Genomic DNA, 27,472 nt, shown 5'->3' on the forward strand with positions numbered 1-27,472 from the left:
GAGCAATGAGAGCATAGGTGAAAACATGGCCAGGCAGGTCTTTCGGCGTCGAAGCACCACTAAATTCCGACCTTGGCCTTCGGCTGAATATGAAGCCTGGACATGATCAGGGAGACTACTTTTCTGTTTCCGGTGTATTGGGAGGTGCCGGTGAATGGACGGTTGTAAGCGTGCCGAGCATTTAACGGATCTCACAGCCGTTTCGTGGGTACTGCCGCGAGCACATTTTAATTGCACTCTTTTTTCTTCGCCTGTTGGTTTCTCTTTTCTAGTTATCCATGAGTATTCTGATAGGTTTCATTAACTATATTTCTTGTTTTATTTATTCATACTGGAGGTTAATGTGGGGCCCACGCGTATTGTTCAAACAAATGTTTTGTTTTTGCAATACGAAGGTTTTGTATGTTCATTATTTTATCACTTTATTACAAATAAAGCCGAAAAACGACCAACATTTTGTTTCGTTTAGTCTCTCTTACTATGCTCTCACTAGCCGTGTACAAACACCCCCCGTACGTATTCCTGTCTGCGCCACAGTTGTCCATTACTGCGCTACCGGTAATTAGGATGGTGGGTCAACTCTTAATGGCTGCAGCTTCCTCATGTAAAGCTTTCGGAAAAAATAAAGCACTACCTCCAGCGTCGGGGCTCCTGCCTGCAGCTATATCGTCCCTCTTGTCGGGCAAAAATTAATAGTCGGCACCAGCGTACCTACGACTACAGGTGAGTGCAAGAGTCGTAGACTGTGCACGCCTGTGTTCCAGCAAACGGGGTGGACGGTGCTGCAAAACGACGTGCCCAACCTGCGTGGAAGACGACGGGACCGGTCGCCGCTATCACCGCGCTGATCACCTACCTGCCTTAGACCCCAAGCGTGCAGTGCATTCGCACCGAACAGTAGTTGCCGAGCGAGCCTGCGCTGTCCGACGACTTGATCAGGGACGAAAGTGGTCGCCTATGCTACTTCTCTGCCGTTTCTTTCTCTCTCACTTCCTTCTTTATTCTTTTTATTGTTGTTCGTCTATGTTTCTCCTATACTGCTTCTGGAACTGGTATGTACGGAAATATTTGCAAGGATCTAAAAAATACAAAGTAGGAAAACACAACCACGGTTGTTGTTCTTTCTTGTTTGGTCATTCCGAAAAGTTGTTCGTGCCTCTTTTTAGTTTGACCTCTGAATAGGAGTCTGGGGAGCCTGTGACATAATGAGCGTGGCTAAATGCTCAAACAGCAAGAAGGAAGCGCTTTTCGCACTTGGTGAATCGCCGTGTTGCCGTTGAAATATTATTCAGATGCTCTTTCTTACTTCTCGTTTTTCTTTCTTTTTGCACTCGCAGAACTTTCCTTACATATTTATGGTTGTGTTGAGTGACAAGTGCAGGCTATACATTGCGAGCATGAATGACCAGCCCAGACCTTGTAATATGTGTGAGTGTTATAGCCATTTATAACGGCTTACCAGATTTTTTCTCGGTGTTACTGCGTTCGTAAGATAGATGTGCGAACTGCCACGAGATCGCAATTCCTTAAAGTGAGTCTTGAAGTGGGGGCAGGTCAGTTCGTGCGACCCTGTCAACGAGGCAATGTACAGAGCTTTGAAACGTTTTGGGAAGCGGTAGACGACGGATTATCAACCGTCAACTGAGCCAAACAAGTTATAATGACCGCCCATCCGCAGCATGTGGTACTCGCGTTTGCGCCATCGCCAGCACAGTTTCCCCCGATATTTGCGAGGGCGAACTGTGGTGCTGTGGTCGTTCAACCCACCTGTGAATGATGGGTGCTACATGTACTTTTCTAGCCTTCATGCTGGCGGCTTCGCAAGCACTTTATGCTTCGTTTATTGATGTGCTTTAACTTTTGTTTCCAATACAATAAAAGCTGGCTGTGAACAAACGTCGTGAGAGGATTTGAATTCGTGGTGGAAGTTGCACTGCCGAGCTAAACTTCGCCCTGCAACGAAGTGGCTGCTGGTCACACCGAGCCAACAGAGCCGAGCGTCTGCACGCAAGTCCCTGTACTACCGATAATTCCCACGCTGCCTGAAGTGTCTTGCGTTGCTGCTCCCATAAGCACTGGCACCAGATGGCGAAACTCCATGATCAGCACCGTTTGCTACACGGAGTACATACACAGCCACTGCTCGAGCGCCGAGCGACAACGCATATGCCTCGTGTAGACACCGCGGACGGCGACCTTCCGCCTGCGGGGCGTTCAGGCAGGGTCGCCGCGGAGCGCCCTCGATTGCCTCAGCGGGTGCGAGGGCGTGTGAGCGAGCCGGCCCCGCCGCTGCTACGGTCGAGTGCACGCGAGCTCGCGTCGTCGTCGCCGCCGATGCGTGCCACCGTGCGTGCGCCGGCGTGCCTCGGAGGCCGCGTCGCCCTCCCCTCCCTTCATCTGGTCTTAGCGCGGAGCTCGCGCGTCCCGCCGCATGTTTTCGTCGGTCGCGTTTACGGGCGCCTCTGGGCATGCGCGCGAGTCCCGCAGCACCGACGACAACGCCCTGACGACGCCCGCCCTCGCTGCTGTTCGCTGTTGCCGTTCCTTATTATTCTGGTCTAATTACTTCTTCTCTATCAAGGGTAGCGCAATCAAAGAAACTGCTTTGAGACTTTTGTCATTTTGCTATGGGCGTTTCGTGCTGTTAGAGCACCCCTTGTTTCTTTGTTTTGGTGGGGGAGATTAGTTGTTGCTTCTTATATCTGCTATTTTGCAATAGCTGGCTTCCGGACAAATAGGATAGTTAGGGGACCCGAAAAATTTCTTTCGAGGAGCAGACAAATATGCATGGTACTCCTATTTGCAACTCCATAAAAGGCTACGTGTGCTGTCGATACTAGTCGCGAAACCAAAGTACGCTTAACAGAATCAACAAGGCACTACCGCTTAACGCTCTGCTTAAGCTCCTTGACGGTAGCGTCAGATCGCGTTGCTTCGTCGAAGGTGTAAGGCTGCTGGCCGTGGACCGCCTCATGCTCACCGGCATAAAAGATTTCACCGGCTAAACAGCGGAAATAGTTGTGCTGTGCATGCAAATATCGAGCCTCTTCGGCAAACCGGAGCAGATCTGCATGCTTCATGTTGAAGAACCTGTCTAGAGAGCCTGAGGTTGAATGAAGCTCGTGCGCAGCAGGCCTTTCCAAAGGGGCTAGCACTACTGCGAGGTGTTGCTATACACTGCTACTGGCAGGGTCTTAACAATTTTCGAGGTCACTATATATTATACACTGCGACTCGTGCTGCCGAATGCATGTATTCCACCGAGTTCCATTGTCCCACCAAAAGCTGAATACGTATGCCATTCACTTGATTACAGAATGGAGCTACACCTCGGTGAGTGTGTCATGAGATAAGATAAATCGTATATTTTCGATTGTAATAAGAGTGCTCCTTCCTTTCTGTTCGCCGATTCATGTTGTTAGGTTTCTAATGGAAATGAGGTTGTGCACTTCCGAACACTCGCTTGTTCGTGTCTGCAGTAGTTGGTATTAAAAACAGATATATGCACGCACAATATTAGCGCTACAAATGTACGGGCATGATATATATATATATATACTCTTATGCCACAGACATGGTCCTCGTTCGGGAGGGCTTCTTCTCGCGAGATCGAGCGCTGTTCCGGCGAACTGTCTCCCCCCTGCCAGCGCCAACTAAAACTTTGCGACGACGGCATAACACCTACAAAGCGATGAGACACGTACAAATCGTCTCTAGAGACATGGGATGCCATGCGCGCTACCATGCGTGACCACGCCCATTCTTAAATGTATTTTCTGCCGAACCCGCGCATGCCGCTCTCCGGCCGTTATCTTCATGCACATTTTGCGCGACGGTGATGAGCGGTTCGTTCTCATGTGAAGATGGCATGGCTCGCGTTTTCCCTCGCACTCCACATGCGGGGCGATATTATTGGATTGGACTTGAACGGAATGATCACGGCGACGACACAAATGCACCTGAAGTATAATTTAATTGCTATCGCAATGAAACGGTTCTCTCTCGACGCGGTATCTTTGTACCGGCCGAGTATTCGCAGCAGGCGCCTCCCCGGACGGTGGATTAAGACAGCGCGACGCGTCGTGCTGGGTCTACTGATACCTCTGCCTCCATCGTTCGCCACGGCACGAGTATGTGCCAGCACGGCGATTCGGGTCCGCGTGCTGCGTTGCGACAAATGCCTCGGAGACGTCACTCTCGCATTGTGACGTCCGCAAGTGTTGCTCTGCCACGACGGCATTCGACAGTGCACGGCACGCGGTTTGACCCGGTCATGGGGAATGCTGCAGGCCGCCGTCTCTTTCGTAAGATCTGGGCGCCGCTTACCTCCTTCAAAAAGGAAAAAAAGACATGTTTTCAGAAGTCTGTCAAGCTTCCTCTCTCCTGATCATGTTGATCTTTTATATATTTTTATATTTTTTATATTTTTTGTTGCAATTCAATTCTCGCGGCATCACCTGCACCCAAAGCACCTCTGCTCCGCGTGTGTCGCTATGCGTACGTTGAAATGTCAAAACGTTACCCTTCAATTAAACTGCGGGGTTAACATCAGTAAACTACATAATGGCTTATGAAGTGAACCACATACGTCATCATCGGTGACGTACCCGCCATGCTTGAATGGAACTTGCCGTATATAAGGGTGGGGCGACTTGTTCTTATAATTATTCGGGCAATGTTTCCTGATAAACGGTAGTTTGGTGGCTAAGTAGTACTTTATGATGACTCCTAAACAGCTAAAAAGAAAGAAAATGACAAAGGTGAAATAGGCGTAAAGCGGCCGCCAGTACATACCAATAGGCGAGATTCCTTAGTCCCTTCAATGAAAGTGCGGATCTCGCTCGCAAAGTTTTCCCAGCTAACAACTGCACCGATGCGCAGACAACAATCAATCTACCGGTATACATAGCTCATCCACGCCATTTACCTGTACGAAGCCGCGCGAGTGATCTCTGCTCTTTACCACGCGGACTAGCGGGTCCACTACCTGCCTAACATAACCTCGGCTCTTCCCCTGTCCCCCCTCTACCCTTGCACATGACTGCTGCCGTATTCGCAATGCCCACGGCCTATAGATGGCGCACCGTACAATCCAATATGGCTGCAAAAGGGGGATCAACCAGTGTACTCGCGTAAGAAAAAATAAAACGCACGTACGTACTCCCCGTGCCGCTTTCACCCGATGAACTCTAGATCGTCCAATGAACGTATATCAAACCGAAGTACTTTCCCAACCGATAGGAACTGCTGAAAACTTCGCTACCTCAATTCTTGCCGCAGTGCAAATGGTGGTGGTGTCATCTGATCGACCGTGTATCAACGATGTGAGGCGTAATCCTGTGCGTGGTAAAAAAAACTGCGCCAACTGCGAGTTCATGTATCAACTGAACGGCACTCCCACATCGTTAGTGCCTAGCCACTAGCAAATAGCGGTGCCGTCGCGGGTGCACAGGACCGAATGCTTAACGTAGCGATGGTTTGCAAACATATTACACCGTCGTCATTACTTGCGCTGTAATGTTGAGAAACGGCGGACCGATCCCTCCGAAGCCACCACTGTTGCGAAAGACGGCGACGCCAACACGGCCCCGGAGGCGCCACTGCTTTCAACTCCGCCGGGAAGGTCACCAGCCGTTTGGTAGCGTATGTTTATCAGCTCGCGACTGCTTCTGCGCAGAGCTGATAAGACGAGCGGACGAGACGACGGTGAGTTAAACAAGGTTTATGTACAGCATATTTACAGAGGCGTTACAATTTCGGCACTGGGGCCGACAGAGACTCGAAGAGCCGAACTCTCCTCTCTAACACATAGGTCAGCCTTTCGCCTAAGACCGCTGACTCACACACATGTCGGCCCTCCGACACGGGGACTCCTCTCCTAGGACCTCCGATCGCGACGCGCCGCAGGGCTTCTTTTATTTACACCGGGTCCAACCAAAGTGTCCAGTCAGAAGCGCCGCGGGTCGTCCGGGCAGATTCCGCCAATGGGGGCCGCCGCGCCATGCGTCAGACCACCTGACACGAGGACGCCGGCTCGCTGTCACGTGCGCAACTGACTCACTGCACGTGGGCCAGAGGAGCGCCGCGCGTGTTCACGCCGTCGAGGTGATCGCGCCAGGCAGACTGCGGGCTGGCCTTGACCCAGATTGCCTTTTTCAGAGGCACGGTCGTTTGACGAGGACTCGCTGGCATAACAGCACCCCCGCCGCCAGACAATGCACCGGAAAGACGAGCTGCTTCCACGGGGCTCGGATGTCAGGTGCGCTCGTTCGCCAGGTCCCTCCAGGTTCGCCTCCAGGGCCATGGGGAGAATACAGCTCCAGACTGGTCCGGGAACACATTCCACTTTTGACGACGGATCCCAGCTCCACTGGCTTGTCGCCACAACTTGCTGGCCAACTTCGCTCGTCTCTTCTGACCCTCTTCGGTTTCAGCACTTGTCGATGGTTCTGCAACTTGCTAAGAACGGTTCAACAACAGACAACACACGACACAAGCAAGTGCCCTCGGTCACCCGACAGAACACCAGACAAAGTATAGTACAACATATACCTATCTACGTGTTTATCGGAATTTTGTTCCCTCTACATCAAGAGGCACATGTGGGACAAAAGACTCTTAAAATGACAACTCAATTTTTTTTTTCCCACGTGCAACAACGTAACGAATTAGAATACCACAAAGTTGGCCCCTTGAGATCACTCTGAACGAGAGCGCTCAGCCCAGGTCGTGATGTGGTCAAAATTTTGCCCCGAATCGCCAGCCAGAAACCGAAAGGTTGAGAAGGTACTAACTAAACGCACTGCTCAATGCACCTGCATTAACGTTTACCTTTCCCTTTTTTTTTCTTTAGCGAACGTCAAAGTTGCGCTGTGGAGCAACACGCTCCACCTCAGTAACCGGCCACATTTAGGCGACGATACCTATGCGGCACCAAGAGCGGCTCACACTTGCGACGTTGCACAGGGGAACAACGATACGACTTGCTACTGATTGACTCCTCACCGCTTAGCTCGATATCGTGTTCGATCACCGTCGTGTCTCCGGGACGGTCCGACAACACATACCCAAACTCGGAAACAATCTTTCTCAGGTCCTCTCTCTCAGGTCCTCCTTCACTTAAGCTAGGCGCTAGGTTTATCTGCTCCCGGATTACTTTCGATCCCCCTTCGATCACCTCACTAGAACTCAAATTTTCTGCTTCCTCTTCCTCTGAAGCCTTCAACAGCTGATTTACGACCGCTTGATGTTGAACATTGGGTTTCATCAAGTTGTAAATTTTGTTCTGCCGCCTTCCTACTTGCACCTCATAAGTTGTATCGTAAAGCTTCGATAATACTGTGGCGGGCCCTTCCCAATCAACCTCAAGCTTGTTCCTTTTGGGTGGCTGCAGCCGCATTGCCTGATTATCAACTTCAAAAGCGCGCTTCAATTTGGCTTTCCACTAGCGCTTCAATCGAGAGATCCTCACGCTGCCCTCGAATGAGCGTCTCTCGATCAACTCTCGGCAGCTCGCTCCAACTTTCCGCTACAGGCGAGAGCGTTGCAACCCTCTCGCTCTGACTCAATGGCGCCATGTCGTCTCCCCTTTCTCCGGAAACCGCGCAGCTAGGTTCGGCGACGGGCCGCTCGCGTGACTGCTCACATGACTCATGCGGAAACTTTCCTTTCTGGGGTTCCGTCGACCCGCCGACAGGGTGACTTGAGAGTTCACCGCATGGAACCAAGTCAAGCTTTCGCGAAAGCTTTCGCGCTTGCGATCGCGTGAGAGCCATGCACGCTAAGTTGGGGAAGAACGATTTACCCTGCTCTCTGAGAAGCTGCTCTGAGTTGTTGGAGAAGAGATAAGGAAAACGATCATTTAGCGCGGCAGACACAGCCGCTTCGGTGCAAAGCTTACCGAACGGGCCTTCAATGACAACGGTGGCGATTGGTAAGCGAACACTCTGCTCCTCGGCGACTTGCCTGATCCACGCGCATTCTCCTGTGAAGTCATCCGGAGACACCAATGAAGGATGGACAACGTCCATGGTTGCCGCTGAGTCTCTAAGTGCTCGGCACGTTTTCTCATTGACCCTAATTTCTTGGAGATACGGCTCCAACAACCGCATGTTTTTTTCTGATTCTCGGATTGTTGCGAAGGCAAATTTTTCCTGACAGTTTCTCGCGATGTGTCCTTCCTTTTTGCAGTTGTAGCAGATTAGCGGCTTCCGTTTGTTTTCCGATTCAAATGCCTGTGTGGTAGAAACCTCACTCGATTTCTCCGCTTCTGTTTGCCCTTCCCCTACACTGTCCTTCGTAAGAGACGGGTCCTTCTTGAAATTACGGTGCGGAGCGGGTTTCCGTTGATCAGGTTTCCTTGAAAAGCCCTCTTTCCTTTCATCCTTTTCAACGCGCGCTGCCCTGCTATGCAACTTTCGGCGAGTATAATACTCCTCAGCTAACTCAGCTGCCTTGTTTAACTGTACGTCCCCAAGTCTGTCCTGCAGCCAAAGTTTGACATCCTCCTCGATGCAGCGGTAGAATTGCTCCAATGCAACGCATTCCACCACTTTATCGCGGTCGTCATAAACACCTTCGCCCTTGAGCCATTCAATTAAATCGGCTTTAAGACGAAACGCGAAGTCAACGTGTGACTCATCCCCCTTTTCAGCATACCGGAACCTTTGTCTGAAAGCCTCGGGTGACAACTTATAACGTCTCAAGAGCACTTCCTTAACCTCGTCATAGCTCTCAAACGCTTCCCTCGACAAGCAAGTTATCGCGTCGGACACTTCGCCGGGAAGAAGAGCTAGCAGGTTCCGCGCCCAAAGAGACTGCTCCAAAGCATTTCGCTCACAGACGTGTTCAAACTTGACGAGATACTTCGCCATGTCCTCGCCTACTACGAACGGTGGCAGTTGATCCCGAATTCTAATACCGCTGACCTGCATCGTCGGAGAAGCTGCGCTAGGCGCCTGCGAACACTGTAGGATTGCCAATTCTAGTCGTTTCAACTCTAGGCGCTCTTGTCTCTCGGCCTCCTCGCGACGTTCGCGCCTTTCAGCTTCTTCGCGAGCTTCTACTTCTCGCCTTTCAGCCTCCTCACGGCGTGCTTTAATATCCACCCAGGCCTCATCGACTTCCTCAGCCGACACTCCCTCATCCTTCATGATCTCAAGGATCGCTTGCTTTCGTTTCGCACGGCCCAAAGTAATGCCGAGTTCCTCACAAATTTCGATGAGTTCCTTCACTTTAAGGTTCTCCATCGTTCACACTAGCCTCTTGCTGTTTGCCCCTGTTAAAATCTACTTGCCGTACCCACTATAAGCCTACTAGCAAGACGCGCAAGCAATTTTTCACACTTCCGTGTTTACCCCCTCCGCATTAACTTTGGTTTCAAAGCGCTTCGACTTGGCTTGAAACGATCAAAGCTCACTTCAATGCTTCACACAGCCCTTCTCTAAACTACTACAACCTGAGCTAGAGTAGTCTGGTGAACTGAGGGGAAAACATCAGGCACTCACCGCATCGATGTCGCTGACGCCGGCCGATCCCGCAGCTGCCAACCACTGTTGCGAACGACGGGCCTATCCCGCCGCTGACCTCCACTGTTGAAAACGACGGACCGATCCCACCGCTGCCACCACTGTTGAGAAACGGCGGACCGATCCCTCCGAAGCCACCACTGTTGCGAAAGACGGCGACGCCAACACGGCCCCGGAGGCGCCACTGCTTTCAACTCCGCCGGGAAGGTCACCAGCCGTTTGGTAGCGTATGTTTATCAGCTCGCGACTGCTTCTGCGCAGAGCTGATAAGACGAGCGGACGAGACGACGGTGAGTTAAACAAGGTTTATGTACAGCATATTTACAGAGGCGTTACAATTTCGGCACTGGGGCCGACAGAGACTCGAAGAGCCGAACTCTCCTCTCTAACACATAGGTCAGCCTTTCGCCTAAGACCGCTGACTCACACACATGTCGGCCCTCCGACACGGGGACGCCTCTCACATAGGACCGCCGATCGCGACGCGCCGCAGGGCTTCTTTTATTTACACCGGGTCCAACCAAAGTGTCCAGTCAGAAGCGCCGCGGGTCGTCCGGGCAGATTCCGCCAATGGGGGCCGCCGCGCCATGCGTCAGACCACCTGACACGAGGACGCCGGCTCGCTGTCACGTGCGCAACTGACTCACTGCACGTGGGCCAGAGGAGCGCCGCGCGTGTTCACGCCGTCGAGGTGATCGCGCCAGGCAGACTGCGGGCTGGCCTTGACCCAGATTGCCTTTTTCAGAGGCACGGTCGTTTGACGAGGACTCGCTGGCATAACAGTAAGCATGATGCAGCTGCTTCTTGAACGGAACACAGGCATTTAACTTCCCATTAAGTAGCGCTTTTGTCACAGCTATGATTAGACTAACTGTGTTCATTTACCTGCACTCGGATGTTGTAGGTTCCATCAGCGCGATAGAAACAAGGATATGGACATGCGTGTGCTTTCCGCAACGTCAAAATTGCGAAAATTTGTCGAACAACAACGTCGTTCGGACGGCACCGGTGAAGTGCAGAAGAAGTTAGCGTGGACTGAAGTCGTAACTGCATATTTTATTGCTCTAACTGTTTCGCTTTGCAGGTCGAGCTCGAGTGTGCTGGCGGCATGCGGCGCTTTGTAATATCCACTGATAATGGGATAAATATAATGCACAAGAAAAAGTATGCTTTTATTTTGAGCACGCTGAAGGATATTATCGAATAAATACAATGAACGTGACTTACGAGCGTGAGAAAAAAAAAGCATTAACGTATAACGGGCCGTGAAGTGCAACTCTCTGCTTGTGAGCTAGCAGCTGATCGTTCATTGCCGCCGTCACTCTCAGCGCGTTGACGTCCAGTGAAAAATACTCGACGTCAGGATGGTTTCTTTGAACATCACTGCTAAAAGTAATCTGAGGAATTCTCTCCGCCAAATGACTTCTTTAGCCCCAACTACGCGCAATAACCACGCACAACACCCACACGGCGTCACTAACCACGTTTATCTGATGGTGCGCAGATGATTTTGCTCTGATACCCGCGGCGAGAAATTAATCGCTTGCAGTATGCTGCCACCTATCAACGAACGTAAAAAAGAGCGGCGCAGTACAGGCCAAGGTTTAGAAACGCAAATCGCGACCCGGCGCTACTTTCCGCGTAAAATGAATGTTATGGTATTCGTGCACTACAAAAGCACTGACGAATGCCATACGCACCTAAAACAAGGCGAGTTTTCACTGCAATCGTCAGACGATAACACCGAACTCTCCGAAGTGGCTGCAGAAAATCTCACGAAGCTGATATGTGTACTCTGCGGGCTATAATGGAAAGCGTGAGTTGCCACGTGTTTTCACGAAATCTTCGTGTCTCGCAAGAACGAATCAGATTTATCATGCCTGGGACGGTCCGGTATATTCCCTGATTCCCGAAACGTACAAAGTTGTTTCGGTTCGTTTCTTGCTAACGCGTTAACACTGCGGCTAGCACCGCCATACAAGGCAGCATTAGGAGCATCTGCCTACTGATCATCCTTAAGAAGACGCTCCTGAATTACGCTAGGCGGCGCGACCGTCTATGAACATTGCGAATACGTCCTACGCCCGGAGTTGATTTCCTCGGATGGCAAACCACTGCGGGTTGTTTACAGCGGCGCTGCGTTGGCGTAGAACCATCCGGTGTCTGACAGGCTTCAAATCCGACATTGTCCAGCTTCACACGTAAAAGCGGCTATGCGGTAAGCATCCTGGCTTTACGGAGCGAGGAGGCGACATGGCTTCCGTGTCCTTGTCTCTCCTGATGACCAAAATACAATGGCACCGGGAAACGCGCAGTCGGGTACATCCCTTGCTACATGCTCAGAGCATCAGGTTGGACCGGCTCCAGCACTCACAATGCTGCACGGTTTTACCATACACGAGCTCTCAGCCCTCGGTGGCTCCGGTAGGCATGACTGTGGCGACAGGGCCGCAAGACAGGGGAGGGCTCCCTCCTGCCTCGAGAATGCGTGCCGAGAAGAGGCTCGCGCTATCTGGCGGGACGCAGCCGCGGCGACCCCCGCTGCGCAGAATGGAGTCAGGAGCCAAGGAGCTGTCGCAGGCAGGGCCGCGGGGGAGAACGCACTTCCGCCAGCCGCCGGCACTGACGCTGAACGCCAGTGGCGGTGGGGCCGTGTCCGCCAGGCCCGGACGTTATCGCGGCCGAAGCGAAGGGCTCCAACGACTCAGCGAGACCGCTGGCGATTCAGCTTTTCTCGCGTGCCGTTGCGCAGCCCCCCGTGGAAGCTGCGCGCGTGAGCGCCGGCGGTTTCCGGTCGTGGAACGAACTTTGCGAATGGGGCTGTGATGGTCGGGGCCCGACGAGGCGATCGCAGGCATCGTTCCGTACGTTTGCCTTTCCTCAAGGCTGCTTACCATCGTGCGGAAATGGACAAGGTTTGCATGCACGTTGCATAAAGAAAGTGGCTAACTTATTTCTAAAGTCAATATAATCTCCCAAGAGCAAAAGACGGTAACATTACGTTAAATATTATAGAGTTATCTTGGTAGAAACAACTAACAAACTCGCCGAGCATGCATATGTCTATGTACGGGCGAAATGACGCCCTGAAAAATAGTCGCAAAACAGTGAGCATCTTCTAGAGCACGCATTGCAACATCTGTCGGTTGGCTTTCCTCCAAGAATACCTTCCAGGCGAAACCTCCCGTTCCCAGACGGCTACTTTTCTGCTCTGTAAGTGCGCTCACTCCTCCACTTGCTAGCGCGGGTTCGCTAGTACCACGGAGGCGTTTAAAAAATTGCCGCGTGAACGAAACTGTTCAGTGTAAACTCTATGGTCTACAGAGAGAAACCAATGAAAGGGAGGGCATACACAAGCATAGAAGGCAAAAAAAAAAAATGTTTGCCTGCTGCTTTGTGGTCAACGTTGTTTGTGTGAAAAACAAGCTCGATCGTGCATGCGCAGTAGCGATATTACAAGATATTAGTTTTAGAGGAATAGATACCTCATTAAGTTATATTATTAGTTTGAAATGCACTGGTTGAATGCTCTGCTTGTTAAAGATGAGAAAATGGAGACAGATTATGAAATTGTTGTCGATCGTCACCTCTCCTCACATAGAGGGCGCCAGATGAGCCCGGCGACGATGTAACCGAGCATCAATTAACTCAGTTTTTGTCTCGAAAGCAAATCTGTTTGCGAAAGAACTGAGAGCTACCAAAAATCCGTAAAAACAGCTGCAGTGCCGCCCTAGAAACCTTGCAATATTTCACTGGTTTCTTTGACTAAGCTACATGGCACCGTCAATGGTTAAGTTATGGGGCTCACTTTTCTCTTCTTTGCATTTAAAATCACTCACACTCACACGTTCAGTATGAGTTTCTCAAAATAGGCAAACACCGAATTCGAGAAGTTCTTAGTTCAAGACAGGCAGCATACGACGTTTCGAACACAACGGACCCAGCAGGGACCGATGATGTTGTTAGGTTTATTTGAACAGCAATCTAGCATGAAGTGTGCTCACTGACAAGTTGCAACAAGGCCCATTCGTGCTTTTGACTCTTTTTTTTGGGGGGGGGGGGGGGAAGGGGGCTGATACGAAGAACCTTGCGCAACAAAATTACGAATTACTTTTGTTTCTATCTGAACTGAGTAATGTTGATTTGACTGACTCTCGGCGGTTTATTCGTAACTACAATACTCGACTGTTATCGCGGGATCATACCTATGTTGCTCATCGCTAATAAGTATAACGTGGTTTCGCGATTTAACATGCCAATAGTCATTATTGCTGTTGTTTGGTTCTTGTGGCGTAATTAGTGCTCTTTGCTTACGCGTTTTTTGAATTTCATGAAAGTTGACTCGCTCACCCTACCCAAAAGCAGCGAGTGGCCTGCCTTGGAGAGACACCGGCGTATACAAAGGCAATCACGCATCGTTGAGACCGCCGATAAGCAATCGCTCTTCAAGCATTGAACTTCGATCTTGCTGCCACGTGCCGTTGCGTACGCGTTGCACGAATGACGTGGCAACGCTCAACCGATTCATGACCAAGCGCACAAAGTTACCGATTTGCCCGCACGTGGTGGGGATAGGCACAGAGTTTCCTAATATACACTAGAGGGAACTCTGGCGCTAGTGTCTATTGGAGCTGCAACGCACAGCGCTTCGGCGAGCATGTGAATGCTGGGTAGTACACATATTTGTCTAATATTCGTACTTCTGGCCTCCTTTTGGCTCCTTGTGTGTTTGTGTGGCTTGCATGAAGCTGTTTTATTACGAAACAAATTTTAGCAAATATTCAGCTGAATCGTGAAGCGCAACTGCTAGCGGTTGCGCTTCACGGTCTTATTTTTTTAGACTTACCTTCTAAATCGGGTCACGAAGTTTAAATGGTTGAATCTTTCTTTCAAAACAAAACCGAAACACAGCATTAAACAAAGCCGCAAGTGTGATTCGCCGCCCACAAGTACGAAGACTAGGCAAATGTGTGTACTTCCCATCATTCCCACGGCCGCTGAATGATCGGAGCGCCAGAGTCTCACTAGTTAACTTTAGGAAACTCTACGGGGATAGGCATCCAAGGTGTTCTGGCGTATGCATTTTTCATACGACACAACAAGTAGTTGCGCTCGTGCAACCGCATCCGGTGCCATATCTGAGCAATGGCCCCTTCATTTCCTTCGACATGCAGACAGTTCTTTTTATTCATGTGTATTGGCGGCCCTAGCAAGCGTATACTGTCGCGAGAACATGCCATGGTAACCAGGCCGGGGCTTCTTTCACGCAACTGCTGGCTTCAGGTATGCCACTCACTCTGGGAATGCAATCAGGTAAGCGTGTAACTCAATCCAGCGTACTTTTGTTGCGGTATCACCCGGTCAGCCAGCCTCCGTGTAATTGGATTCATGGCCGCGCTAGAGGTCGTTAATAGCCCGCTAATTTTAGCGGAAAATTATACTTTGACCACACACCACCTGCCTCGTGTGTCCTCACGAAGGATACGATGCGCTGCACATGGGCGTTATTCCAGTTTCGAGGTTCATGATCAGCATAAGAATGGCAGCATATTAGCACATGAAAAAAATATTTCGACATATCAGTGTGGAATATTGTGCGAGACCCCAGGTAGACTGAAAGTGAAGGGTACATTGAGAAAAAATGCGTAAACACAGCGAGAAAGTGAAGGTAATAAAAACATTCACGTGATAACGTTATTATCAAAGCTATGAAAGCAACAATGAACGGTTGAGTGGATGCAGTTATACTAAGATAGCCAACTTAGCGGAAGAAAAAAATGCGGCATTACTTTTGTAATGTAAGACTATATGAAATCCAAATACTGCGTAGTTAATGATCGGGATTACTTGGTTCTGTGTCTGTTGCCCAAATAAACAATCAGTGACATGAGTATACAGGCAATAACGGCAAAGTTCAAATAACTGCATGTATGAAAAAAACGCAATAATTGAAAAAAAAAACAGTAAAGCTTATTTGGCGCACGAATCACAAACGAACGCTATTATTCATGGTGAGAATTAAGGTCAAAACAAAATATGTATATCAAGGAGTGTTCCAAGAACATCACGGAGTAACGTACATGCAAGATTATTACCTATAGCATCACTGTTACCATGGTTAAAACTCACTTTTAGGTGCCCTAAAAGATCACCGACGTTGTTTACTAATACTTATTTGTTCACCAAAACTTTACTAGCACCAGTACACATCAATGAGCACAAAGTTTACTGGTAAAGAGGGAATCGTGTTGTCCTAACAAAATACGCCAGTGTCATCGACGTACAAAATACACAGGGACTGCGACTCGTGCAACTGCCACTGAATGCGCTGTTTCTCGACGCACAGACAGTCAATATTCTGTGCCAGGATTCCTTTCGAAAACATTCCTCTCTGAGTGGTTATGAAACGGAAAAAAAAAGTGCCGCCCGTAACTGTCTATTCTAAAGATGACATTTCAAGCGGGCACAATCATGCACACGACCGGCTTTTGCTTTTTCCATGTTCCATTCACGCGAGGTGATCCGAACGCGTTCTTTCGCAAACCGAACAAGCACCTCACATCTATGGAACTGCGCGTCACATTTCCACGATGCGCCACCGTCGGCAGTCAGGGCTAGTTTTCGGTTTGCTGTCTGTATGGCCACGTCGCGCGCGAAGGTTGCGCCAGTTGAAGAACGAAAAACACGGCACGTGGCTGGCTCCCCCGCGGCGGGCTTATCGCGATTCCGCGGTCGGCTCGCAGGCGCTCCGGCGGCGGTGAGCCCCCTCCCTCGCCATCGCTCGGCGACCGGGCGGTCGTGCGAGCGGCGCTTGCTCAGCGCGGCGGGGCGTTTTCGGGGAAGTCTGGCGCTCGCTGCGGGCCGCCGATTTGCCACTTCGCGTTGCGTTCTCTTTTTTTCGTTTCTTCTCGGCGTCGCTGCCACGGCCGGTGTCGTTTCCGTCCTCTCCCCTCCCGAACGAGATGGGCGCTCGTCCCCGACTCGTGCGCGCCGGCTCGATCGACGGCGGTCCCGTGCCCCGACGTCGTTACTCCGTGCCCCCCCTGCTTCCTCTTTGCTGCGTGATCGGGACGCCCCCTCCTCCTCCCACGCCCACTTACCCACCCTGCGCGCCCCTCGATTACCCCGCGTCGTTTCCGGAACGGCCTTTCGGTCCCGGCAACCGACGGCGACGCGCCCATAGCGTCGTCACGATTTCGGCGTCGCTGTCTGGCGCGCATAACGTCGGCGAGCTGGGAACCGATGTCCCTTCGCGCTGGCCGCGAACGCAATCTCTATCTTCCCGCTCGGTCACGCGTGCTGCTGAGACCATCTTCCTTTATTATCCTACGACGTCGTAGGAAATGTGCCGGCCAGTCGCTAGCTGGCTAAACTTCCAGAAGCACGGCCGAGGAATCAAAAAGCGCGACCTAAAGAAAACACGTGTAGCAAAGCGCTACTCTTTTTCATCAACGGGAGCACATCTATAAAGCCAAGTGACGAGATACACCGGCCTGCACGCGTTATCGTTACTATCTAGCAATGATGAACGGTAGAGGTCGGGACACGCAACGCGGCTTTCCGAAACTGAATTTGATGCATATATGTGTATGAACATACACACAAAAAGAGATAATGTGTCCGCGACACATAAAGAGATGCCCATAAGGCTCGCAGTTCTGTAGAGCTTATCGCTCAGTAACTGCATGTATTTTCTTTGGGAGAGACACTTATAATAAAGAATGATCCCCAGCCGTGGTACGCGTGATGTCCATTCTGGCGTGCGTTTACGAACTACTAAATATGTCCCCATTAACTCAAAATACTTGCAGTATTCAATAGACCGGTTATTTTTTACCTTATTCCATCGCCGAGGTGCGACAGTTGAGAAGCTCGATGTGCGGTAGTTGACGCCGGCGCCCGCAGCTCGACAAGGCGCTAGCATTAAAATATTGCTGAACAAGCTCCTTAAACAAGCCCATAAAAATACCCTTGTCTGAGAACCCTAATGGATAACCTCTACAACCTCTCGGGTCCTTTTGTACACTCCTCACCATCTTAGAACTCTGTAATAGAGAGTTTCATTGCTGGCGACCTCTATAGCCAGAAGATCCTGCATCATCTTGCACTCTCCACTCTTTTCGCTAGCCGCCTCTAAGGTTCTTCATTAGTACAAAAGTAAGCAAGAGCTTCGATACGCCAGCCGTTTGGTGGGCCCAGGGCTAAAAATGTCTGTCATTCAGTTTCGGGTCGCGTACTGCAAGCGACTTACGTGTGCATGCTCGAGCGGTACTCCGTATTCACAATCGTCTTAGAATAGAATAAAAGAACGCAATAGCCTGCGCACTCAAGCCCCCTCGGGGCCACGGAAATAAAATTCTCTATTGCTTCTTCATTATTTCATCTCGATCCTGCACGATCCTTTATGCGCTAACAAACAACAAAAAGAAACCCCCCAAGAAAAGCTGGAACGCACTGCGTGTCTCTACCGTTGTCACAAAGGAAACTTGGCACCCGAAAGCGCCATGCCCCAGAGTGACACAACTGTCGTGTCCAACTGCGCCTCAGTGATCATCGCGCTCCGGCGCCTGTCGTGTCGGCGGAAGCTGCTCGTCAGGATGCTTGCCAGCTGGAGCGCCCTCTGCGTCTCTTATCATTCCGGCGCATTTATGACGCGCAGCAGCGATCTCGAGATGGCGTAATTACACTCCGTCAGCTACATGCGTAACGCGTATAATGGGCCATCGAAGGGCGCGCACGATGATGTACGCGCGTTCGCTTGACGAAGACGCTAATTCGTGAAGGCGTCATCGGTTGACCACACAATTTAAAAGGTGGGCCTAAAGACATTGTTCTTTACATTTACATGGTCTTCTCTTGAAGCTCCTTTCTTTCAAACTCTCCAATGTCTCAGTCCATTCCGTAGTTTCGTCCAGAAGTGGCATTGTTACGCTCGCAACATTTGTCGCGCACAATTTACGCTTTGCCGAAACCGACATCGTCCTGTCCGGTGCGCGTCGGCGCGGAGTCGTGACGACGCTCTCGTAAGGCTCGATGTAAGTTAATAGCCGCTTCGGCAGGGCTAGATGGCATCGCGCGGTTGCGCCTCGTGTGGCTCTCGTTACCGCAGCGAGAATCGTCGATAATCACTCCTCCTCCCCTCGCTCTCCTACTTTTCTCTCTCTCCGCAGCGTACTTTTCAGCTGGTGCAGCGTGCCGGGCAAAATGCCCTCTTTCGAAGCAGGCACTGCCAGTGTTTCCACGTCTTCTTTCCCGCGAGATAAGACCCGCATCGCGTGGTATGCAGCAGCAGGAAAACGACCGCGCGGAATCTTCGACGCCCCCCCTTCCCTCCGCCACAGTCCCGAGCCCCTTTCATCCTCCCGCGCATACTCAGCATGCGCGGCTGGCGGGCAGGCCCCCAGCACCAGCTATCTGCGAAACAGCGTCCGTGGGTACTCAGGGCCGGGGTTGCTTATCCGCGGTCGCTCGGTGCTTTTCCCGTCGGCCGTCCGCCCTGTTTGGTATGTTCGTTGATTTTCGTGAGTCGCCACGGGCCGCGGCAGACCACGGTGTCCCCACGCTGCGGTTCGTGTTTATGGACTGCAGGTTGCTTTCTTTTTCTTTTTTTTTTCGCGACAGAGCCAGTTGCTTGGATGAAGCCTGCACTGCCCTGACCGGACCGGAAGACCATGCGCACGTGTCGATCAAATAGGCTGCATGGCGGAGGCTTGTGATCGAGTCGCGAATGCTCCAACGCATTCGCGCGTGGGGCACGGAGAATGCGAACACCAAGCACTTCAACGAATCACACATCATTTTGATGCGCGGAAGGCGCTTCGGGTATGCTCGGCGCCCTGCGATACGGGAAGAGCTGAAAGTTGCGAAAAGGAAGTTGCTCCTTTTACCGAGGTAACTGTGTTTCGTTCGATCCACATTTATAGCGCTATATGTCGTTCAGACACTGACATCAAGAATGCAAAGTGGATCGAGTGATTGATATGAATTTTTTTTGATAACGTCATCATTAACAAGCGTTTTCATTAGTGTGGCTCTGTTGCGTGCGACCCCGCCGAAGTAACCCTCATTGACACATTTCGGAAAATACAAAGCCGTGCCAGGTTCGTCATGAAGCGGCACGAAAGCTGAGGTATGGATGGACTGCAATGAAGGCTGAGCTAGCACGGGAATATTTTATGCACATCGTGATAAACCGAAACAAAGTTTTTATTCAATTTATTAAAACTGAATTCTAGGAGAAAATTTACGCAAAAAACTTTATTATATTAAGTAGGGTATTGATCATGATTGCAAAATAATCAAATAACCCGCCAAAGTAACAACTACGCGACATCACTTTTTTCTTCTCCGAAGAAATAGGAGCGAAGCAGGCTGACTGAAAACTGAGCGCATTTCCAAAGGAAGATATTTTAATCCGCGTAACGGCACCACATCGCCTTTGGGCGAGGCGGGGATAATTTATGAACAAGTGATAAAGAAATATCCACATCGGTACTAACGCCGAAGGAATGCTAACGCCATCACATTTGTTTCAGCAACTTCTCACGCACTCGCAAAGGGCCGCTAGCATTGTCTTCTCTGCACGGGCTTTTTCGCAAAGCGGTCACACCTACCCTCCCTCCAGCACGCGACCAGGCCGAAGGTGGTCGTCCGGCTCCGGAGTAGCGGAGGAGCGCGGAACGGCAGCAACAGCACCGGTTCTGAGGGGCGGTTACCTTTGAACCTTCAGGGAGCCTGGAAGCACCCAGCTGCCCGCTCGCACCCCCCTAAAAGGAACCCTCCAAAGCATTTATTTTCTTCATCGGATTGAAGGCGGTATTCTTTCCCGGTCGCCAAGGCTTGGCAGGAATGACAAATTGGGCTTCGCATTAGGAGAAGGCGGCGGAGACGCACGTCAGAAGAAGACAATCCGATTGCGGGTCAGCCGCCACCACAGATGCGAGAAAGAGAGCAACCCGCCTCGCATTTTTTTCCTCCTCGCACAACCTAACTGCCTTTCTCACTCGGTTTTTTTTTTTTTTTTTTCGTGTTCACGACCACTCGGCTCTACTTTTCTTCCCTTTCGCTTATTCCAGTGGCCTCGCACCCTTTGTCCGCGAAACAAGGATGCAGGCCTTCCGATTCCTGAACCATGTCCAGCTGCGCCCCGCTCTCGCGGTTATGCTGCTGAACTGGGTGGCCGTAACCCGCACCGACTATCAGCGTGCGCTCACTGACAATAAATGCGTGCAGCGTTTGTCGTTCCCTCCAGCCACACGTCACAGCTTGAAGCATTTGTTCAAACCATGAACACCTTATGACTCCGAAGAAATGACAGTGCAGTACGCCTGTCAGAGTGGCCTACTGATCACGAATTCATACCGCTGATGGAGAGAACACACGTCATTTAAACTGGGCCGCTTTAATAGTAAATAAATAAATGTATGTTATTGATAAGGTTCAATATCCCAAAAACAACAATGCTTATAAGAGACGCCGTAGTGGGGGGCTCCGGTAATTTAAACAACCTGGGGTTACATAACTTGCACCTAAATACACGAGCCTTGAGCATTTTAGCCGCCGCTGCCTGGATTTAAACCCGCGACCTGCGGATGAGCAGTCGAGCACCACAAGCACGACCATCTTGGGCCCTTTTATTCTCCCGCGACAAGGTGGAACAAAAGAAGAGTTGGATGGCGTGTTGAACCGATTGTCGATCGACAGACAGTGTTTCGAGTTAAAGCTGAAGCTGCACGTGCGCTGCGTTTGTTGGTGTTTAACCCTCTGTGGACCAGTGATTACAGGTGGAATCATCATGTACGAACACGGCCCAGCGCGAGCTACGTCTTTGGGGCCATCTCCCTGTTTTAGCAAAACCGCTGGGTCCCTAACCGCGGCATTAGGAACTTAACACAAGTTCGAGATCTGTGCTTGCTGGCTTAGATTTAATTCCTTGTTCACTCTTTCTTACAAAGTGGCTGCCTCGGCTGGTCCTTCCTTCCTCGAGTGATTAGAACTCGGCAAGCCTTTTTGGTGGCAGAATCCATCTTAGCTGCTCCTCCGTTATTCTTTCATTTCTCCATTCCTTTCGCTTCTCTCTGTTATTGACTTGTCCTCCGTGAAATGGGCAGTTATGGTGATTTACACCTCTCCTTCTTCTTTTCAATAGGCATGCAATTATACTTCTTTCTGGGGTGGCCAGAAGCGCCTACGCGAACCCTTCGAGAACCACACTGTTGTTGAGATGTCCTTCATGAATGCGACACCTACTGCGGCACTCACTTCTCTTTCATCTACTCAAAAGGCACTTACACATTACCACCATCTTGCTATGGTGGCCACAAACGCCCACACGAATCCTTCGGGAATCCGCGGCGCTCGTTGAAGCCGTGAATTAAGGAGAAAGAATGGACGCGAGCGGTTGCTAATTGGGTTCCAGCCGCCATCTTTCGCGCGCAGCCGCTCTTGTCTCTCACTTAAAGTCGTTTCGGTCTTTTCTGAAAGACGGCCAAGCGAGGCGGCGTTCATCAGGGCGGCTGACACACCGCAGTGTCGGCCCACTTCCTGCCGCCCCGGTGTTTTTACGCAACTCGTTGCGATTATCCTCGCACACTTTCCTCTGCTCGTCGACTTCTCGCTGAGCGTTTTGTTGTTTTCCTGCTGGCTTTCACGGACCTTCATGCGTCCGTGTTTGTGGGAGAGCGACGCGCAGCAGGCACAGCCTCTCTCTGTGTGAACAAACGAACTTCTTTACCACTCCCTCAACCCTTGTCCACTTTTGAAAAATCAAGATTAACTGGCTAACCTCCCTGTCCTTCCTCATGTATTCCTCCTCCTCCTCCTCCTCAATTAAGATTAACTTTTATTATATTAAACTCATAACCTTGCCTCTTCATTTGGTCTTCGCTGACACTAATGGCCAGAATAGTTTACTTGCCGTCTTTAGCGCTGTATAGGCGGAAACTAAAGGCAGGCCGCTGGGACTGCAGCACACCATTGCTTCCTTCTTTTTAACAAAAAATATGGGTTTATTGCTATGCTTCTTTTCTTTCGGACTCGCCACTGTTGGGCGAAGGGGGGGGGGGGGGGGCGTGGTTTTTATGTTACTTGGCTCCCCCCAATATCACTGGAGCGTTACGCATAGCACAGCTGTGCCTACTCGAGAGCTAAATCTCCCTGATTGCAACCCGTAGTAGCTTATTATTGAAAGAAGAGAGGAGGAGGAGGAAGCAACAAAAATGGAGAAGGCAGGGAGGTTAACCAGAAAGACATCCGGTTGGCTACCCTACACTAATGCGAAAAATAGGAACCACAGGAGACGCTCGTTGCGCCAGTCTGGTTACAGCGCTTGAGACGGAAAAGACTAGCGAATTTGTGTCGGGAATAACGTTGAACAATGGCCGCCCGTAGACGCTGTGATGGCTCGACTTTATTTCTTTTCTTGTAATCTTTTCTAACGTTCCCGCGGCTCCCTCGCCGTAATCCTATTTTGCATGCCCTGGTCACGTTGTTTTTATTGTTTTTGTTGTTGTTCAAACTTTGGCCAGATTAGCGATAACTTTACAAACGTGTGCTGCTCTTGTTGTTTGAGGCAGTAGGATGCACGTCGCATGCTGTTACATATTTCAATATGGTTTCTATATGTAAGTAGACACCGTCTATCATATATCTTTGTCGCCCTGTCCTTCATGCTCCCTCATCCACTTATCCACCGGTCAGCCGCTGGAGCTAAACAGTCTGAGTTGTATAAAATTAGTCTTTCTTAGTTACCACGCTCCATCTTCAAGTGTCTCTGCACAGAAATAAACGTTCCGCTGAAAGTACGCAGCTCTCTGAGTATAATGCCCCTTAAGCTCGGCTGATGCATATATTCACTTAAGAAAGCCTTTCGCAAGTTTCACAATCGCTTTATATGAAGTTGAACTTCTCTTTAAACTAAGCTGTTAGCTGACTGATCATGAGTAATAATAACGAGTATCTCTCTCTCTCTTTCATAGTTAAAAAGAAGATATTGCGCGTTATATTTCCAAAAGTGGAGCGGTGAGATTGCGTGAGGCATCTGTGAGAGCGACATTAGCGTCGTTTACCTGAACTCTGTGCAAGCGCATCAGACCGACACAACACGACCGGAGAGGTCGAATCATAAATGAAACTAACTCGACTGCGCTTATATGTACGCGCAAACTAAGCAAAATAATAGCATTGTTTGCGTGACCGATGTCGGCACGGCTTGCGGAGCTCTGTTCAGAAGCCAAGCGACCCGAACAGGTTTACGTGATCAAGCTTCACTCGAAGTTATACCTCGTCTCAACCTGTAAGTGCTTCAACATCCTATTAGGTCACGATAAAAATGTATGATGTTAGACTCGTCTTCGTGAGGTGTTTGCGTATTATTACCCTCTTATTTGGGTTTGACGTGCCCAAATGACCACATGACATGCCGCAATTAAGGACTCCGGAAAGTATACGATCATCTGGCGTTTTTTGTCTGGCACTGACATCGCAGTACACGGGCCTGAAGCGATTCACCTCCATCGAATATGCGACCACCGCAGACTGAGGGATGGAAACCGAGACTTTCGGGTCAGCATCCGAAAACCGCCACCAGCGGGGCGGACATCGGTTTCGAGTTAACGATTCTCGCGAGAGTGAATATTCTGCACCTTTCCGAGCTATTACACACTGAACGAAACGCGCTGCACTGAACTCGTTCAACGTCTTCGTACACTTGAGGAATATCCAACGAAAGCGAAGGCAAAAGCAAGATCCGCGAGCGGCTGGACGACCAGACGATAGGACCGCGCCGTTGGTCGCATTTCCATTCCGTTCACTCCGCGACACGGCGGCTCGGAGGGGGGCGAAAGGCTGCGCTCGCCGCGAGGCTTGGTGCGCGGAAAAGCGAGCCCTCGCCGAGGAGACGCCGCGTGCATGGCGATAACTGGAGAGAGCGACCAACAAAGACGCGACGGAGTCAGGGGCCGCGCGGCACACTGTACGCGAGCCGACTCAGAATGCGTACACATATGCGAGCGTATATATAAAGATAGCGGCTATGCGATGCTCTTATCTGGCTTCTCTGCAGCTCCCACACAATGGACGGAATGTATCTGGTTCTTTTTTCTTTTCTTTTTTCACGCGATCCCTTAAACCACCGACGCAGCCGACGAATCGTGCACAACGGCCCCGTGTTTTATATAGTATAATGGCGATAGGCATTGGGCGAAAAAAAAAAAGAGAGAATTATAAAATGAAACTTGGTGGTCGGGTTGCATGGTTTTGAACATCTATGCAGTTTGAGGAGCAGAAGGAAGCGTAGGGGCGATGTAAATGTCAGACGAGTCTTCGAACAGGGGCGACGGGAAACGAATTCGATTGATTACTGAGTATCTCTAACAGTCAAAACTCTTTCTGCTTCTGAAAGAAAGAGGCGGGGAAGGAAGGAGGGGTTGACGCTGCTGTACACGTTAGTCCTCCGTTACCCTCTCAGCTCACCCTAGAAATTCTCCTGGAGGTCGGGTCTTGAACTGCTCTCGATTTGGAACTAATAACATACAGAATGATGGTGGAGGGGGATATTCGATAAAGATTTATTTATTTATTTACAGAATACTGCGGTCGAAAGACCAAGCAGGGGGGCATAATAAAAAGTGATTCACAATGTAACTTAAATTAAAAAAAAAGTTCAAGCAATAAAGGCATGTTAAGGCAGCAGAACACAGGATAACATTTGAACAAAGTTAAATGGCAGCAAGAAATTGCAAATTGCAACCGAAGAATGCAAATCAAATACAACGTGAGACAGTCCGACATCTTGAGTTGTACGGTTAAAAACGGAAAGATACATAGTTATCAAAGTCAGGATTTTCATTATCACAGAATGCTTCAAAAGGTAACGCGTTCCAATCATTGATCGTCCGAGGAAAGAACGAGTTTATGAAAAGATTAGTACGTGCGAAGTAAGATTCAAGAGTGTAGCTGTGAGTATGTGGAGTTTGTCTTAAGATTCGATTTCTTGTATAAGCTTCTGGACAAATGTTAAATTTACGGAAATAAAGAGAGTGTAGAAATTTCAGCCGGGCAACAGCTCTTCGGCATTGTAAAGTAGGGATATCATTAATGGCCATGATCGTTGTTGGCGCGTCATTTCTGTGGTGGGCATTAAAGATAAAGCGAACCACCTTTCGCTGCACCATCTCAAGCTTCTTAACATCTTTTTTTATATGTGGGTCCCAAACGACACTAGCATAATCTAACTTTGGTCTTATAAAAGCATTGTAGGCCAACATTTTGATTTCTGAGGGCGCTGTTTTTAATTTGTGTCTCAAAAAACCGAGCTTTCTAGAAGCAGATCAGCATGTTTTAATAATGTGGCTTGACCATGTTAGGTGGCTTGTAATTGGGACGCCCAAATATTTATATTCGTTAACCTAAGTCAATGGACAGTTGTTGAGAGATTACGTATAATTAAAACGGTGTTTTTATTTGTTATATGCATGACAATTGATTTATCGCTACTTAATTTCATTGACCAATCTTCACACCACTTAGAAATGGCTCAAAGGTTGGATTGCAGGCATTTCTGGTCATTCGGAGCAGTAATCGTTTAATAAAGTATGCAGTCATCTGAAAAAAGCTTTATGTGGACTTGTGATGCGTCTATTGATTTAACAATGTCATTTATATACACTAGAAAGAGAATAGGTCCCAAAACAGTACCTTGAGGAACTCCGGATGATACTGGTAGAATACCAGACATGCAGTCACTTAATTTAACATACTGCTTGCGATTGTGAAGGTAAGAACGGATCCAGTCAATGAGGTTAACAGGTAGACCTATAATATGTAATTTAGAAATTAGCTAATTTGCCTTCGCTGTGAAGCGGAGTCCATGTTATCGGAGTCTCGACTTGGTTGACAGCGGCTTATATAGCTCATAGGCAAAACAGAGGCAAAAAGAAACGCTCGGAGGCAAAAAGAAACGCTGAGAAGTAGACAATGGGATATAGCGTCTGTCCTGGCTGGCTCGCTTTCGGACGCCATACATATATAGTGCAGTGTTCCAGCACCTTCCTCAGCTGCCCGGTGCGCTCGTTTCGCTGCAGCTCACCGTCAATTTCAAGACTTCAAAGAGCAGCAGCCCCTCTTCTCTATTATTCCCGCTTTCACTCCATTTTGGCCGGCCTACGTCGATAAGCGAAAAAGGGCGTCTTTCATCAAAATGGGTGACGTGTCCTCATTTGAAGATATCAGTGTGTTTTGCACTCAATATATGTATAATACTCCTGTCAGGCAGTAAATATAATGCCATTTACAACGAATGAAATAATGCAGACCTAATGTCGTTTACCTGCATGCTGTCACACGACGAAAACAGATGTGTTTTTGAAATGACGACCATGACGCTATAGCCCTCCTGAGCCGTGGATTTTGGAAGAAATAAAGATATAATAAAACTGGCGCGTAACATGTGTGTATTGTTATGCCAGCGAGTCCTCGTCAAACGTCCGTGCCTCTGAAACAGGCAATCTGGGTCACGGCCAGCCCACAGTCCGCCGGGCGCGAACAACTCCACGGCGTGAACACGCGCGGCGCATCTCTGGCCCACGTGCATTGAGTCAGTTGCGCACGTGACAGCGAGCCGGCGTCCTCATGTCTGGTGGTCTGACGCATCGCGCGGCGAACCCCATTGGAGGAGTCGGCTCTGACGACCAGCGGCGCTTCTGATTGGACGTTTTGGTTGGACCCGGTGCAAATAAAAGAAGCCCTGCGGCGTGTCGCGATCAGCGGTCTTAGGCGAAAGGCTGAACTATGTGTTAGAGAGAAGAGCTCGGCTCTTCGAGTCTCTGTCGGCCCCAGTGCCGAAATTGTAACGCCTCTGTATATATGCTGTACATAAACCTTGTTTGACTCACCGTCGTCTCGTCCGCTCGTCTGACCAGCTCTGCGCAGAAGCAGTCGCGAGCTGA

At 49.9% G+C, this 27,472-nt stretch overlaps 1 protein-coding gene across 1 annotated transcript; it reads right to left on the minus strand.

Moving 5' to 3' along the window:
- Positions 1–5,702: 5,702 nt before the first annotated feature.
- Positions 5,703–10,329, minus strand: LOC142796443 (uncharacterized). The gene is made up of 2 exons (XM_075887097.1): positions 9,609–10,329; positions 5,703–9,569 (listed from the first exon to the last, which is right to left on the minus strand). The coding sequence occupies exon 2, from the start codon at positions 9,246–9,248 to the stop codon at positions 7,416–7,418; it is 1,833 nt and encodes a 610-aa protein (XP_075743212.1). The 5' UTR covers positions 9,249–9,569; positions 9,609–10,329; the 3' UTR covers positions 5,703–7,415.
- Between the last annotated feature and the right edge of the window lie 17,143 nt (positions 10,330–27,472).

Source organism: Rhipicephalus microplus, chromosome 1, assembly GCF_043290135.1.
Source record: "Rhipicephalus microplus isolate Deutch F79 chromosome 1, USDA_Rmic, whole genome shotgun sequence".
In the NCBI taxonomy this organism is placed as follows: Eukaryota; Metazoa; Arthropoda; class Arachnida; order Ixodida; family Ixodidae; genus Rhipicephalus; species Rhipicephalus microplus.

Bases quoted from the DNA above. Each gene is read 5' to 3' on its own strand.
- LOC142796443 (XM_075887097.1), bottom strand. From the start codon at position 9,248: ATGGAGAACCTTAAAGTGAAGGAACTCATCGAAATTTGTGAGGAACTC.